Raw genomic sequence first — 17,498 nt, 5'->3', positions numbered from 1 at the left:
GAGATGAAGAAACTTGCACAGGATAGGGTAGCTTGGAGAGCTGCATCAAACCAGTCTCAGGACTGAAGACCACAACAACAACAACAACTTGAAGTGGTGCTTTACGGGCAGAGCGCCAAGGCAGGAAGGCAAATGTTGTTGGCTGTGCCATCGGCGGGTCCGCAGCGCGGCTATATAAATAAGAGCTCTGTGAGCTAGAGTAAGGCCCCAGTTCCCTTCTAGGTTCGTATCAGAGCGCACTCAGTGTTGGAAGCCTCGTCGCGTTGCAAGGAACAGCCTTGGATGCCGTATTACGTAACTCGGTATGCACGTAACAATGAGTTCATATTGGGGTAAAGTGTTAATTGCGGAACGACTCCAGTGATTTATTCTCAGTTTGCGTGTGTTGGATTTTCACGTGTCGCTGTAGGACAGACCATCTATCATTACTAGCGTGGCGTTTGATGAGTATTAACATCAAATTTTGGCGAGCATTCACTTTGAACATTTACATCGATAAAGATTATTGAACAGTTTCGTAATCTAGTGATAATACGATTTACGCAGTAGACTCTGAACAGCTCTGATAGTACAATAGCTGACAGTAGCACTCCTTGATAAAACATTTATCTGGAATTTTACGCTTGATCATTTTCAGAATATAGTGAAAAATGTTATAGTAAACTGCATATACTATGAATCCCAGACATCCTAAATCCTCAGAGTGACGGACTTCAATGATCAATAACTTTATTTCTCCATCAGAGTTGGCACAGTGAAATTTAATTACAGGCATCACGTTTTTGGTAATCACGTTCTGGTTGCCAACATCGTAGTTAGAGAGCTTGTGTTGAGAACGGCAACAAATAATACAAAAAAATTAAAATTTTCCACCCGCCGCCCCACAGCTGGCAAAACAACAGTTCAGCACACATGGTACTGAGAACATCAGAAATATTACTGCTTCTTGGAAGTATGAAAATACGAACTTCAGATCCTACACATTTTAGACAACAGTTAAGTTATTCAGATTATTTCATTTGTCTGAATGTCAATTTCATAAAATCACCTCAAAATGCTCTTTTACGAAAGCATAGGTATCTGTCTTCCTGATGTACAATTTCTATACCACAGAGCATCTCAGCATCGCTATCGTCATCTATGGCATAGGTACTCAACTGGGAGCCAGTTGTATAAAGTAACCATTAGATGGCCACTGTGGTTTCCCTTTTAGAGAATATTACGAAGGGCAGTTGCAGTAGCAATCATCATCTTACAGTTTAAGTGAAATACGTAGTAGTGTGTTTATTTATTAAAAATAAGTGCACAAAATGTGCTAAAAGTACAATATTGAATGTCAGTTGTCTGCATCTCACGCAATAGTAATTCATAGAGTAAAGCTGTTGTGTAAGGATTATCTACGACCTACAATGCTTAATTACAAAGACAACACAGAACACAGTTATTACAATTTCAAGCACCAATACTGATCACTTTGCTCGTGAAGATCGTTCTTCCTTGTTGTCCTCCTAGAAACGCCTTACAAACTGAAGATGGATTCCACTTTTAGCCATGAGGACTGGAGACCGTGGATGGTTTGCTACTGTCTTCTGCGTGGTTCGCACGCTATACTTAGAGAGGATGTTCGTGAGGCCCACTTTGGTTTGCAACAGGCCCATCCGCATACCTGAAACATGTATACAGATCAAATTATAGAGCTGGGGGGAGTGATTTTAAATCAGCATAAACTGTGCCTCCTCATTAGAAAGAAACTGCTTTTCTGTATCGTTCTGTCATCAAAATATCCGAACACCCCCAAAAACATACGATTTTCATATTAGGTGCATTGTGCTACCACCTACTGCCAGTTACTCCGTATCAGCGACCTCAGTAGTCATTCAACACCGTGAAAGAAAAGAATAGGGCGTTCCACTGAACTCACTGACTTCGAACGTGGTCAAGTGATTGGGTGTCACTTGTGTCATACGTCCGTACGCGAGACTTCCACACTCTTAAACATCCCTAGGTCCACTGTTTCCGATGTGATAGTGAAGTGGAAACATGAAGGGACAAGTACAGCACAAAAGCGTACAGGCCGACCTCGTCTGTTGACTGTCAGAGACCGCTGACAGTTGAAGAAGGTCGTAATGTGTAATAGGCAGACATCTATCCGGACCATCACACAGGAATTCCAAACTGCATCAGGATCCACTGCGGGAGGTGAGAAAACTTTGATTTCATGGTCGAGCGGCTGCTCATAAGCCACACGTCACGCTGGTAAATGCCAAATGACGTCTCGCTTGGTGTAAGGAGCGTAAACATTGGGCGATGGAACAGTGGAGAAGCGTTGTGTGGAGTGACGGATCACTGTGCACAGTGCGGCCATCTGATGGCAGGGTGTGGGTATGGCGAATGCCCGGTAAACGTCATCTGTCAGCGTGTGTAGTGCCAGCAGTAAATTCGGAGGCGGTGGTGTTATGGTGTGGTCGTGTTTTTCATGGAGGGGGCTTGCACCCCTTATTGTTTTGCGTGGCACTATCACAGCACAGGCCTACATTGATGTTTTAAGCACCTTCTTGCTCCCCACTGTTTAAGAGCAATTCGGAGATGGCGACTGAATCTTTCAACACGATCGCGTACTTGTTCATAATGCAAGGCCTGTGGCGAAGTGGTTACACGACAATAACATCGCTGCGGTGGACTGGCCTGCACAGAGTCCTGACCTGAATTGTATAAAACACCTTTGAGATATTTTGGAACGCTGATTTTGTGCCAGGCCTTACCGACCGAAATCGATACATTTCCTCAGCGCATTACTCCGTGAAGAATGGGCTGCAGTTCCCCGAGAAAACTTCCAGCACCTGATTGAACGTACGCCTGCGAAAGTGGATGCTGTCATTAAAGGCTAAGGGTGGCCTAACACCATACTGAATTCCAGCATTACCGAGGGAGTGCACCACGAACTTGTAAGTTATTTTCAGTCAGGTGTCCGGATACTTTTGATCACATAGTGTACGTTTCAGACAGTAAAATGCGGTCATTTGTATACTTTGACACATAGATACATTTACTCGATGAATTCCCTGGACTTGTTATAAACGTAAGCTCTAAACGTTACTGTTGTTTGTCCGCAAGGCATATCAGAATAAGTATCCACGGATAAGATGTCATGTGCTGGTGCTATGTAGGCATATGCTAGGCTCCGTTTTCCTTCTTTTGCTCTCTCTCTCGTTTTTTCCTTTTCTTTCTAACAACATTGGCGATATTTACTGACATCACAGAAGCCAGAGGTATCAGTTTCCGATTTTAAAATGTTTCGAGTTTCAGTATGAAACCAAAATGTTAAATGTCACCTGCTTGCTTCATCTGAGGAACTCAAGGTGACAATCGCGGAAGTAACAGCGGGATAGGATATTATCATGACTTTGCATTAATATGCTCGTTCTACAATGTGACTTTAGCATCAGAGATGGAGGTTTCTCAATCAGTTGAGAAACTATAATTGTATTAATTGAGAACTGGTGCTGAAATGCGCCACCGAGAAACCGGTATTGGTTTTTAGTGTTTACATGGAATGACTTCAACAGAAGGCTGCGGTGGATCCTTTTTCAACTGGGGTACTGACCAGTGGAGGGTGAAGATCGGCTGGTTCCGAGCTCCCTCTTGGTGGCCCAGGCAGCCCAACACCCCCGGCCAGGCCGGAAGCAAAGAGTCACACACCATGCCAGCCAAGACACTTCATCATGCACGAAGGTAGGTGTGTTCTGTAATGTTCGAGAGTTGTGTGTTTGCGAGTAGAGGATGTATGTGTAAAAAGTAAAAGAGGCTGCTTTCTTCACAGCACAATAGCTTGGTAATTAACTTGCTATCGTTTAATTGTCAGGCGAGGTTATAATAGTAATTCGAAATGAAGTAGCAATGTTTCACGTAATTCAGAGTTGACACAGTATGAAAACAATGCTTTCTTTATCTCTAGTCTAGTGTAGCTCGTTCATACCTGCCAATCATTTAATTGATTCAACAGTGGGTTCTTGAAGAAACATTGTGTGTTGCATTAACTAACCGAAAGCCCATTTTTAGTACACAACTGACCCCAAAATGGCAACCAACCATAGATAAACAAGCCATCCTCTTAATATTTGTCCCAAGAAGGCTATGACCAGGGACGTAATACAATAAAAACAATAGCCAGAAATACTGAATTTGAATTCAGCGTTATTGACAAAATTCTCTACAAAACTTGTAAAAGCAAGCCAGATCACTATAGTACCCAGTGGGCACTGTAGATAGACTGCAAAGGATATTTTGTAATTTAACTGTTACAGATAAAATTTCTAGTAGAATGAGCAAAATTTTAAAGGCAAAGGGTTTTTCTTTGTCTTTATATATCCCACAGACGCTGGGTAGATGTTTCTTTAATTCAAAAGGGAAACAAAACGGCCTTAACTGAAAAGTGTGGTTTATAAGATCATCTACCAAGAGTGTTAGTCCTCTCGTATACTGGTCAGACTGGAAAGCCAATCCGTAAGAGACTAAAAGTACAATATGGAAGCTAGAGATTAAAGAAGCCAGATTCATCCTTTGCCGAACACTGCTTAAACCAAAAATACAAGTATGTGGTAGATGTAGAAGGAGATGTAGAGGGAAAGGGGGTGAAGATTAAAAATATTATAAATTAGAAAAACAGATGTTTGTATTCCCACATTAACTATTAAATGAGGAAAATAAGTTCAATTATTCAACCCTTTTCGACAATGTTACAATCTCTACATGCGAGGAGAACCCGGGCGCCTCTTTTATAAAAAGATAATGACAATAAGTCTCATTTCTCTGCACATACCTCCACTTCAGTGTATGTTTATTCGTAATTATTGGTTTTGGATGCAAATGTAACTACGGCAAAATTGTCAACAGAGATAATTTTTATACTTTAAGTCAACGATCGGTCGATTAAGAAGTTGACGTGTTTATCTGTGCTTGGTTGCCTTCTCTGTGAACCGAGGATGTAGAATAATAACAACGTTTATGAAACACGACAAAAAAGCGTTTCATGTAGTTAAATGTAGTCAAAAGATAGTAATTCTTTCAGAAGTTGTAAGGAAAGCCATGTCTTCAATCACACCCAAAAAACTGATTTACATCCACATCTATAGACATGCTACACAAGCCGCCGTACGATGTATGGATGAGGGTTCCACGTACCACTTACTAGTCATTTCATTTCTTGTTCCATTCGCAAACAGAACGAGGGAAAAAGACTGTCTAGAAACCTCCGCTCGAACCCCAATTTCTCGCATCTCATCTTCGTGGTCCTTACTCGAAATGTACGTTGGCGGCAGCAGAATCGTTCTGCGGTCGGTCTCAACGCCTACTAACTAAATTTCCCGAATGTTGCATCACGAAAAGTTCATGGTCTTCCCTCCAGGACTCCCATTTGAGTTCACGAAGCACCTCCGTAACACTTGCGTGCAGACCAAAGCTACTGTAACACATCTAACAGCGTGCCTCTCAATTGCTTCGACGTCTTTCTTTAATCTGGCCTGGTAGGGGTCCACAACACTCGAACAGTACTGAAGAATGGGTCGCAGTAGCTTTCTATACGCCGTCTCCTTTGTGGATTAGCTACATTTCCCCAAAATTCTCCCAATAAAACGAAGTGGAACCTTCGCCTTCCCTATTACCAACCTGACGTGCTCGTTCCATATCGCTCTGCAACGTTACGGCCACGTATTTAATCGATGTGAATATGTCAAGCAGCGCGCTACTAATGCTTCATTCGAACGGTAGAAGATTATTTTCCCTTGGCATCCGAATTGACGTACATCCTTTTTTATGCATTTAGAGCAATGTTCTATTCCTTGTACCAATTAGAAATTCTAAGTCATATTGTATGCTCCTACAGTCACTCAACGACTACACCATCTTGTACACCACTGCGTCATCAGCAAACAGCCGTAAATTGCCGCCCACCCAATCCGTCAGATCACTATTCATGTATACAGAGAATACGAGCACCCCTACCACGCGTCCCTGGGGCACTCCTCACGCTGCCCTTGTCTCTAGTGAACAGTCGCCTTCAGGGACAACGAACTGGGTTCCATTACTTAAAACGTCTTTGAGCAATTCACGTGTCTGAGAACCTCAACTGTATGCTCCGACCTTCGTCTGCAGTGGGGCGCCGTGTCAGATGCTGTCCGGAAATCTAGGAAAATAGAATCTGCCTGTTGCCATTCATCCATTGTTTGTAGGATATCATGCGAAAAAAAGGGCATGTGGATACCAGCAGGAGCGACGCTCTCTTAAACCACGCTGATTTGTGGCCACATGCATTTCTGTGCCAAGGAAATTTATTACGTTATAGCTCGTAATGTGTTCAAGAGTGTTGCAGCAAACCGATGTTAAGGTTATTGGTCTGCAACTCTGCGGTCCGTTCTTTTACCTTTCTTATACACAGAAGTCAGCTGCATTTTTGTCCATTCGCTTTGGACTTTGCGCTGGGAGGGGGGGAGAGATTCACGATAGATGGAAGCTTAATAAGGCTCCAGTGCAGTAGAGCACTCATTGTAAAACCGAACTGGGCATCCACCCGGACCTGATGACTTACTTGTTTCCAACACTTTCGGCTGCTTCCCTAAGCCACAGATACCTATTTCCATGTCCTCTATGCGTGAGTTTGTAAGACAGTCAAAAGACGTTATGTTTATATGATCCTCCTGCAGGAATGATAGCTTAAACGTGAAATTTAAAACTTCAGCTTCCTTTTTGCTGTATTTTTCACAACCAGACTTGTTGACGAGTGGGTGGACAGAAGCCATCGATCCGCTCAGTGATTTTACGCAGGACCATAATTTTCTTGGGTTCTTGGCAAGATCGTTCCCAGGTATAATGATGGAAGGTGTATGCTTACCGCACTGCGGGAGCACGAATTTCTATTAATTTTTGGCTGTCAACATCTGTGCGCACTTTTTTGAACCGAGAGTGTTACAATCTCTGTTTCTTCAGCATTTTCTTTATCTGATTAAAACCACAGAGAGTCCTTTTCGTTCTTAATCCACACACGCCAACATCACCGAGCCGTGTCATGCAGAATAGACTGAATTACGACGCTTCCTATCACATAAATAACTCGTGTTCTCCAGATAAAATTTTTGCTTAAAGAGTATTACGCAAAGGACAGATAATTTTGAATCATGGTTTATGCTAGAAATTATTTATTCATGGAAATAGAAAAGTTACGATACGATTCTCAACGCAAAATTTTTACAGTATTTGATACCTTTGCAAATAGAAGAACAGTGACACAGAGAAGCAATTTTTATATTGCAGTGTTTAGTGAAGTAAAAAAAATGCTACCTCAGTATATCTGGTAGTAAGTTTTAATCCGTAGTGATATAATGACAGTTCTTATTTCTGCCAATGACGTTGGTGGTAAGGTAACAGAGTTGAATTCTATTCCCCCCCCTACTCCCCACCACCCTTCCACCCAGGCTCGATCGTGTTGAAAGATTCAGTCGCCGTCCCTGAATTGCTCTTCAACAGTAGGAAGCAATAAGATGCTTAAAACATCAACGTAGGTCTGTGCTCTGGTAGTGCCACGTAAAAGACTCTTCCGTGAAAAACACGACCACACCATAACACCACCGCCTCCGAATTTTGCTGTTGGCGCTACACACGCTGGCAGATAACGTTCACCGGGCATTCGCCGTAGTCACACCCTGCTATCGGATGGCCATACTGTGTATATTCTGTAACAAAGTATGACTGAATAAATGTTCTCTCGCATGGAAACCATGCATTTGCAGACATAAGTTCATTGGCCCTTTTTGTTCCATATCCTCTCGTCGATCAATCCCTCGAGTTTGTATACGGTGGAAAAAACATACAGGATATGTTATATACCATCGCGAAGTTTCATAACGGTTGATACACTGGTGGGTTGATCTTTTCTGGTTTTAGCATCTAGGCTGGTATGTTCAATGTCTGGATCGGCAAGAAAAGCAAGCTTATTAGCAACTGTACTACATTCAAATGGTTCAAATTGCTCTAAGCACTATCGGACTTAACATTTGAGGTCACCAGCCCCTAGAACATAGAACTACTTAAACCTAACTAACCTAAGGACATCACACACATCCATGCCCGAGGCAGGATTGGGACCTGCGACCGCAGCAGCGCGGTTCCGGACTGAAGCACCTAGAACCGCCACTGCGGCCGGCTGCGTCCAGCTAAAAAGTGGGATGATTGGGTGGGGAAGCGGAGGACATTGCACTGGCTGTAAACTTTGAGCCTAGCTATGTCACCTGACACTTTCATAAATGTATTGTCCAACTGACGTTATTATCTGTCCCATGTGCACTGTAGTCTGATGGAACTCTGGACTCTAAACATGTTATCTGTGTATTACATCTTCTCTCAATATTACCATATTTCTGTCAGAGGCATCTAAATATCGCGGTATTATCATGAAATTGTTCATGATGTATATTAATGACCTTGCAGAAAATATTAACAAAAACCTCAGCCTTTTCATATATGATGCAATTATCCATTATAGAGTACTCTCTGAAAAACATGCACGAGTATTCAGTCAGATATTAGCAAGATTTTCAAGTGGTGCAATGACTGATTGGCAGCTTATTATTAATATAATTAAATGGATTTTAGAAAAGCTGAGTAGTCGCATACAAACAGGTTCTAGTGTTTTTATGCATACATTCCAGTTGATATGTTTCTGGCTCTGCACATCATCTGATTTCCTGGTGTAAACACTGCAACAAATAATTAGTTATACATTTTTTAAAACACCAGATGTTAACAAGGAAGCGCAAAATCGAACAGAGTGTTAGGACCAATACATACCACTTCATACCAGAAATAACTTTGACAGTTTGTTCCTTAATCATACATTCACGAACCAAAAGGTGTGACATATAATTTAAACCTGGAAAAATGGAATGTTGGTCGGAATACTTCTACTTCAGTGCGCTCGCAGTTGCTATGGAAACCACTCGGTGCAAGAGCGCACCACCTTACGGCATTGCGGCTGTGCAAATGCCGATATGTTTATCAAAAGTCAAACCAGTAACCAATAACAAGTAAAAGTATGTCTTATGTGCCTGCACATTGGCAAACACACATTGCAGTAGTACCAAGTACATTACAAAATTGTAGAAGAAATGTTTTGTCTTGGAAAAGCATGAGTTGTCGAAGATTACAAAAGGATTTGTCTAAATTGGAAACGTACATTACAAAATTGTATAAAACAGTATTTTGTTTTGGATAGACATGACTTGTCAAAAATTACAAAAAGAAATGTTTAGATTTGTAATTACACTTCTGCACTGTTCGTCAAACGTCAAATGTGAAGACATTTGTCCCACCCTATAATTTATTATTACGGTTGTTCATATGCCAATATGTTTACTGCCCGTTACAGCAGTAAACTAAAAACAACAAAAACACATGTAGTTTGTGTGCACGTAAAAAAAATAGTAAAGGGACGGTGGTTGCCTGCTCACATTTAACCTCAGTAAAAGAAGCATCACTGTAATACCTGGGCACGAGATTGTACCTTTCAACAATTAAAAAATTATTTAGCTTCAAAGAATAACGTTACAAAATTTCAGAAAATTTGTCTTGATTCACTAATCAGAATGGTACATAGGGAAGGGACTGTACATTTGAAGGTTCAATTTTTTTATTCTTTTTAAATATTTTTATTATATTTTTACGTGGTATTTGCTAATCACTGTAGAGCGCAAAGAAAAATAGTAAAGGGAGAAGTGGTTGTCTATATACTCTATTTCAGAAAAGTGGTTAGGAGGGTGATAATAGTTTTTACGTGCCTCTCACAACAAATCGTCAAAATGACTAAAAACCATTCCCTACCACTACTGATTAGTTCTTTGATTAATAGTTCTGGAGCCACTTGACTGAATGCACGTATTTCAAATTCGCCGTTCTAGGCGCTACAGTCTGGAACCGCGCGACCGCTACGGTCGCAGGTTCGAATCCTGCCTCGGGCATGGATGTGTGTGATGTCCTTAGGTTAGTTAGCTTTACGTAGTTCTAAGTTCTAGGGGACTGATGACCTCAGATGTCAAGTCCCATAGTGCTCCGAGCCATTTCAAATTCCTCCAAGATGTCCCAATTGTTCCCCTTCCTCTCTGTGTGTAGGACTGTCATGCTAGTTTCTAATTCTGCCTGAATATGGCTTTTATCGTTCAAATGGGGACGTAATGCGCTACTATCGCTAGCATACCCATGTTCTTTAAACTAGGATTTGAACTCTCGCCTTGTTTGTCCCACGTAAAAACATTCACATGATCCGCACTTTATTTTATGTACTCCAGTTTTACAAAACTTATTTTGTACGGATTCCAGACCGTGCCTCAACAGGTTCCCCAAATTGTTAACCGTTTGGAATCCTACCTGAACGTTAAGGTTTTTGAACAAGTTTGCAATCTTTTGTGAAAGTAGTCCTAAAAAACTTAACGCTATGTGTTTTACTTCTTCTCTACGTTCCATTTTGCCTGTTGCAATCTTAGCAAAAACTTTTTCACCTAGTCTCCTAACATTAGCTTCATGTTGCTCATTTGACAGACCGATCTGTACAGTTGTCCCGATTTCCTTATTTATAACAAAAAACAACTAATACCTGTTTGTTTGCGACTGCCCAGATTTTCTAAAATCCAGTTAATTATCCCACTTATTAAGTTTCAAGAACCAACTTTAAGTGATCAGTTTGGGGATACATTATAATCCCCTGAAAATTGCTCCTGTAAGATTCGTGTAGAATTAGACTAATTTACAGCACTCACAGAACGTTTAAGTAGTCATTCTTACCGCATTCTGTTCGTGGATGAAACAGGAAAAAGCTTTGGAAACTGGTACAGAGTACCGTCTGCCATGCATTTCACAGAGTTTCACAGAGTATGGATGAAGATGTAAGGTAAGGGTAGCTAAGAAAGCGGTGTATATAGCAACAAAAGTCTTATTGAGACAGTCCACAAGTTTGGCCCCGGGCAGTGAATCACATCTTTTCTGTGACCAAAGACCGAGCGGCATTACAGAACACAACAGTACACGATCGGCCATACGAAAGTCGGTATAAGATGGTCATACTGGCAGCCTGATCTACCATGAGGTGACAATGTAACTTAATGCAGGTATCAGACGACTAAGTACTCACCTATGCAAATGCGTGGTCCCTCCCCGAAAGGCAGGTACACATAGGGGTGGCGCTTAGCTTTGGCCTCTTCGGAGAACCTCTCAGGGTCGAAGCGGTCGGGGTCAGGGAAATGCGTGGGATCGTGGTGGAGGCCCAGCACAGACAGCACTACTGGAGTTCCCTTCTCCAGAACGACGTCGCTGTCTGGAATCTTGTAGTCTTGCTTGCACTCTCTGTTCAGTACTGCTGCTGGGGGGTGTTTCCTGAGAGACTCTGGAACCGAAATGAAAAAATATAAATATTGAAAGGCAGAAATGCGCTGAACTGATTCGAGAAAGTGATCACGCACAGTATGAGGGCGGTAGGTACTCGAATCGGCTACTTACGAATCGAGTACCACCGGCCTATGCGGAGTTGAGCATCTGACGGAGAAATAGCCCAGAGCTCAAGCCTTCAAAGTCAGTGTCGCGTTGGCGAGAGAGACTTATGAATTGCTTCCGATTGTTGCTGGCACTCATTGGCTATCATTATCATTAAATTCGTAGGGTGTTCAGTAAGTAGTGCAGCACCCTCTCTTTCTGAAATCAGGTTGGTTTTGTTCAAGATTCAAACTGTTCCCCACTCCTTTCGCTACGAAACCGTATTTTTCAACATGGATCTCCGTATCTCCGTTCAATGCGCCGGCTTTACGCCACCTTACTGTGTGGCGCGGGGGGGGGGGGGGGGGGGCTGGGGGGGCTGTATACCCGCTAGATCCACCAGGAAGCAGAGTCAAATGGTTCAAATGGTTCTGAGCACTATGCGACTTAACTTCGGAGGTCATCAGTCACCTAGAACTTAGAACTAATTAAACCTAACTAACCTATGGACATCACACACATCCATGCCCGAGGCAGGATTCGAACCTGCGACCGTAGCGGTCACGCGGTTCCAGACTGAAACGTCTAAACCGCACGGCCACACCGGCCGGCGAAGCAGAGTCATCCATTTTCATAGTACGTATTAACAATCAGAGCACAACAGTACAGAGACTGTGGCTGCACACGATTTTTAAATAAAAATTACTTAGCTAACATATGATTGAAAAAACGTTGATGACTGTTAATACATCAGACTGTCTTAAAGTTTCACTTACAGTGACAGCAATAAGATAAATAATACATAAGTTGGACCAGCTTCCAAGACCGGAACATAAGTGTACGAGAGGTACGGTTGCTGACCAATCATCGCGCTTCTGGTTTTTTTTTTTTACATCAGGTTTATTCTTATGATGAACAAAGTATAGTAATGTTTTAGGTACGCCCGTCAAAATATAACTGAGAACACGACTACATACAACGATTTACAACGTTCTTCCGCTTTCCTGAAAAATGTAAATTTTCGAAAAGGTCGGTTTTTTGTAGTTGGTACTGTAATTGTAATCGATACGGGATTTTAGCACTGAGCGCTGCGAATCTGTGGATAGAGGCAGAGTACAAATATAGGTTCGGAAGACTCTCAGACTTCCGGATTGCTTCGCAAATTACTGTAATTTTACGCCAAATTTCCGCAGCTTCTTTAGCTGAGCTCTTAGCTGGGTCGAACACAGTCTGAATCGTAACCAAATTCGGCAGCTGCTTTAGCTGACTTTCTCAGATGGGTCGAGCACAGTCTCAATCGTAACCACCACTTTCCTTAGATTAACTAAGCCGTAAATTCGAAAATCTCGACAGTTTATTGAAATCAGCTTCTATTGTTTCTCTTAATCCGTTTAATTTGGGGCCGGGATGCTTCCTCGAACAAGAACAAAGATGAAACCCTTTCTCAAGAATTTCAGTCGGAGTTAAAGTACAGTCTCCAAGGAATTCAATGTTCGCAGAATTTTAATTAGTGATATTTATTCCTTCCTTCTTCCGCCATCTAATACGTGTGTGGGTGAACTCATTGACTCTTCTAACGTGAATGATGACAGTCCATGATGTGGAAGGTTCGCATTGCAAGCCAATTGAAACTGAAGATAGATTTTCCTTACCAGATACAACCTTGTCAAGGTAAGTCATTTTGCCGATGGCGTCGTAGGAAATTTCACCGCCGTTTTCCTCGAGCACGGCGTCAATTTCATCGTGCAGCTTGCTCTGTATGTCAGGGTTGAGCGCCAATTCGTGAAGCGTGAAGCTCGTCGCTGTTGAAGTCTCGAAGCCTGCAGCGAAGAAGACGAACGCCTGCGCTGCCATGTGTTCCATCGACAACTCTATACAAAGATAAAAGAAAGTTAAAAGTCACAAAAGACTAAAACGTGAAATGTGATAGGGAATATCATTGAATTATGTAATAGTTTTAGTGTCGAAGGCCAACGGCTTTGCCGTAGTGGTAACACCGGTTGCCGTCAGATCACCGAAGTTAGCACTGTCGGGCTGGGCTAGCACTTTGATGGGTGATCATCCGGTCTGCCGAGCGTTGTTGGTAAGACGGGTGCACTCAGCCCTTGCGAGGCAAACTGAGGAGCTACTTGACTGATAAGTAACGGCTCCGGTCTCGTAAACTGATACACGGCAGGGAGAGCGGTGTGCTGACCACGTGCCCCTCCATAACCGCATCCAGTGACTCCTGTGACCTGAGGATGACACGGCGGCCGGTCGGTAGCTTTTGGACTTCATGGCCTATGTGGAAGGAGTTTAGTTTAGGAGTTTTTTTATTGTTTTGAAGACTGTGTACCTAAACAACCAGGAATGTCTTTCGAGTCTGAAATTGTACTCTTCACCATATTTACTTAACCAAATCAGACATGCTAGCGCTGCCAGCGAGGAAGTAAATGTATCAGTTGTTTCATTATTTCGCATTAGTCCCTTGAAACTTGCACAATTTCTTTGAAATACGTGTTCAGCCATAAAGAATGGGGTAGTCATTTGGCATTGTTGGCAGCGAGACACTAAGTAGTAGCTTCAGCTGTCTGATTGTAAAGGCTTTTCTTTCTCTATATCTACATACGAGGGTCGTTCAATAAGTAATGCCCTACACTTTCTTAAAAAGCCATTAATATGCATACACAAACGTCTTTGTTGCTGCTTCACATTTGATGTCTGTGCGCGGGTGAAGTTCTGAACCATTCTGGCAGGTGGGAGAGCTGTATTACAGCGTCAAAATAACGTCTACATACGACTCACATGACAAGCAGCGTGCTGTTATTGAATTCTTGTGAGCAGAAAAAGAAACCGTGCTGAACATCCAAAGACGTTTGTGCGCTGTGTATGGTGATGCTGCAGTTGATCGGAGTATAGCTGGGCGATGGCTAAAGAGAGTTGCAGAATCAAGAAATGCAGAAACAGAGCTCCATTATCAGCTGCGCTCGGGACGTCCTGTCACAGCCACTGTTCCAGGCATGCTGAATCGTGCGGATGCCATTATTCGCATCGACCGGCGAATCACAATTCGACAATTGTCTCTACACTTTGAAGATCACGAGAATGTCAGTCATGCAGTGAAAACACGGCTATGCCTACCGGACAAGATCTTTTACCAGCAGGGAATACATGCTCTTCCACAACGATGGCGTACTGCCATAGAACGTGATGGAGATTACGTAGAAAAATAGGACATGGACGAGATATGTTGATGTATATTCTCACCAAATTCTGACTCGTAATAATAAATATGTTCTGCGAAAAAAATGTGGGGCGTTAATTATTGAACGACCGTCGTACATAGTCTGTAAGCTTTGTATAGTATAGAGCAGAGGGTACTTTGTACCAATGCTTGTCTTTTCCTTCCATGTTCCACTCGCAAATTGAGCGGGGGAAAACAATTGTGTATGCCTCAGTACGAGGTCTCATTTTACTCATTTTTTCTTTGTAGGCCTTGTGCGAGTTGTATGATGGTGATACTATAATCATTCTGTAATCTATGTGTATATGAAGGTGGTATCTGATCTTTCGTACATTTCCGAAAGAACAGATAACATCAGTGACCATGCACCTTGTTACAATGAAATTACAATGAAATGAATACCCCTAGCTGCATACAGGCGTTGACGTAAGTCAACGGGGACAGTTGAAAATGTGTGCATCAAGTCGGACTCGAACCCAGGATCTCCTGCTTACATGGCAGACACTATCCATCTGAGCCACCGAGGACACAGAGGATAGTGCGACAGCAGGGACTTATCTCTGGCAAGCCTCCCGTGAGACCCACATTGCCAACTTATTTTCCCGCACTATATTCATAGTGCCCCTGCCCATTATACTCATTACTCGCGGCTTTTTGCCGATTCCCGTTAGAGTTCGGGCACTGTTTGCGCATCCGCACAGAAGATGATGGTCAAATGGCCGGTGAGCCTTAACTAGTTATATATATATGAAGATGGTATCTGTTCTTTCGGCCATGTCCGAAAGAACAGACACCATATCCATATAAGTATATAGTTCTTGCAATACCGGCCATGACCTTCTTCTGTGCGGATGTTCACATATTCCCAGAACTCTTAAGGGACTTGCTAAGAATGTCTTCAACGAGTAATGATTGTGTTTGGGTGGGACACTACGAATGTAGTGTGTGGACATACAAGGTGAGAATGTGGGTCTTGCGGGAGGCGTGCGCGAGATAGTCCTTGCAGTCGCACTATCCTCTGTGTCTTCGGATGGATAGAGCGTCTACCTTGTAAGCAGGAGATCCCGGGTTCGAGTCCTGGTCGGGGGCACACATTTTGTTCTGTCCCCATTGATATATATCAACGCTTGTCAGCAGCTGACGGTATTAATATAATTCTAATTGAGATACAAATATATTGGGGAGGTTGCAAGATGCGCGGAGCCATGAGGGAATTAACGACCCATTAACAACAGTTGGGCTGATATTCTGGGATGTCTGCTTATTGCTATAGGAGGGTTCCTACAAGTGTTAAACCGAACGGCAACGGCCTTGCCACTGTGGTAACACCGGTTCCCGTCAGATCAACGAAGTTAAACGCTGTCGGGCTGGGCCACCACTTGGATGGGTGACCATACGGTCTGGCAAGCGGGATTTAGTCTGCCTTCGGCAGTGACGCAGTGCGGACCGTGTTGCCTGCCGGCCGCGCTGTGGTGCGCGCGCCTGTTTGTTTACGCCGGAGCAGCTTCGCGTGTGCGGTGTTGTGAGTCAAGAACGAGATGGCACACTCGTACAGAAAAACGACTTTGAAGTTCAGTTTTGCGAACGACTACACACGACCAAAGGCACACGAGATTGAACGTTTCTTAAGAGAAGAGGTAAAATTCGATCCACAGGAAATCGTGGGAATCAATTTATCGATCGTTTCTAGCGTCGTCTATGTCAAGCTTGTTGACGAGGCTACTTGCGAAAGACTTCTACAACGATCATCGAACGGGTATCGTTTCTGTCATGCCGACGGGAATGTTGGTGCGGTTACAGTCGATCAAGCGGGAATGGGGATCCGCACTATACGAGTCTTCGAACTTCCGTTTGAGGTCCCGCCTGAACTTGTTACCGACCCCTTTCGACCATACGGTACAGTTCTATCCCATGTGGCCGAAAAATGGACGAGTTTTACCACGTACCCCGTTTTAAATGGGGTGAGACAAATACGGATAGAACTGCGAAAGCACGTCCCCTCTTATTTGTACATAAGAGGTTGTCGAGCGATTATAATCTATGATGGGCAACCTCGCACTTGCTCAGGGTGCGGGAAAGAAGGTCACGTCCGCTCGGAATGCCTCCAGCGACGTTTAGTGCAAATTCTACGGGATGACGTTCAGGCGCCACAACAGATGACTGTCTTACCGTTGACCTTTGTGGAAGCCCTGAGAGGCGATGTGAGGGAGATTTCCGATGGGAACCAGCAGCTGCCCCTTATAGAGAACATGGACACCAACGGATTGGAACTCCGACCACCGGTTCCACCACAGCAGACACAGGACACCACACAAGAGATGCAGCTGACGGCCGCTACAGGCTCATCCGTGGTGGCTGCCAGTGCTTCCACCGAGAGCGTGATAGGCCAAGCCCAAGACGGAGGATACGCAACCCCAACAGCCGATGCGGAAGCAAGGCAACGGAAACAGCGTTCGCCGAAGAGAAGAAAGAAGCGTCGACTGACTTCTGCTGACGATAGCCATAGTCCCGAGGGGACAGTAGACGACAACGACAGTATCGACCTGAGACCAGTGGATTCAACAGATACCGAGATGACGATGCAGGAATTACACAGCGACGATAACTTGAACGCTCCTTCTGGTGACCGGAAGGCAGAAGTGGAGATGACAACTGTCCAACATCAGAGCGGTTACGACGTTGCCTCCCATCCGTCGACCAGTTCCGGAAATATGCTGGGGGACTGGGCGCAAGAAATGGACCAACAGGAACAGAATGAAAATACGAA

The 17,498-nt window shown here is 43.5% G+C and overlaps 1 protein-coding gene across 1 annotated transcript in view; it reads right to left on the bottom strand.

Annotated features, from left to right (window-relative positions):
- Positions 1–1,508: 1,508 nt before the first annotated feature.
- The window catches only part of LOC124616589 (cytochrome P450 6k1-like), a 72,169-nt gene continuing 56,179 nt past the window's right edge, over positions 1,509–17,498 (bottom strand). The window contains exons 4-6 of the mRNA XM_047144909.1: positions 13,161–13,379; positions 11,171–11,422; positions 1,509–1,666 (exon numbers count right to left, since the gene is read on the bottom strand). Of these exons, the coding sequence (XP_047000865.1) occupies positions 1,509–1,666; positions 11,171–11,422; positions 13,161–13,379 (629 nt within the window). The remainder of the gene's footprint in view (positions 1,667–11,170; positions 11,423–13,160; positions 13,380–17,498) is intronic.

This window comes from Schistocerca americana, chromosome 5 (genome assembly GCF_021461395.2).
Source record: "Schistocerca americana isolate TAMUIC-IGC-003095 chromosome 5, iqSchAmer2.1, whole genome shotgun sequence".
Classification (NCBI taxonomy): domain Eukaryota; kingdom Metazoa; phylum Arthropoda; class Insecta; order Orthoptera; family Acrididae; genus Schistocerca; species Schistocerca americana.
The sequence above is the reverse complement of the archived record's forward strand: the minus strand, read 5'-3'. Positions and strand labels throughout refer to the sequence as shown.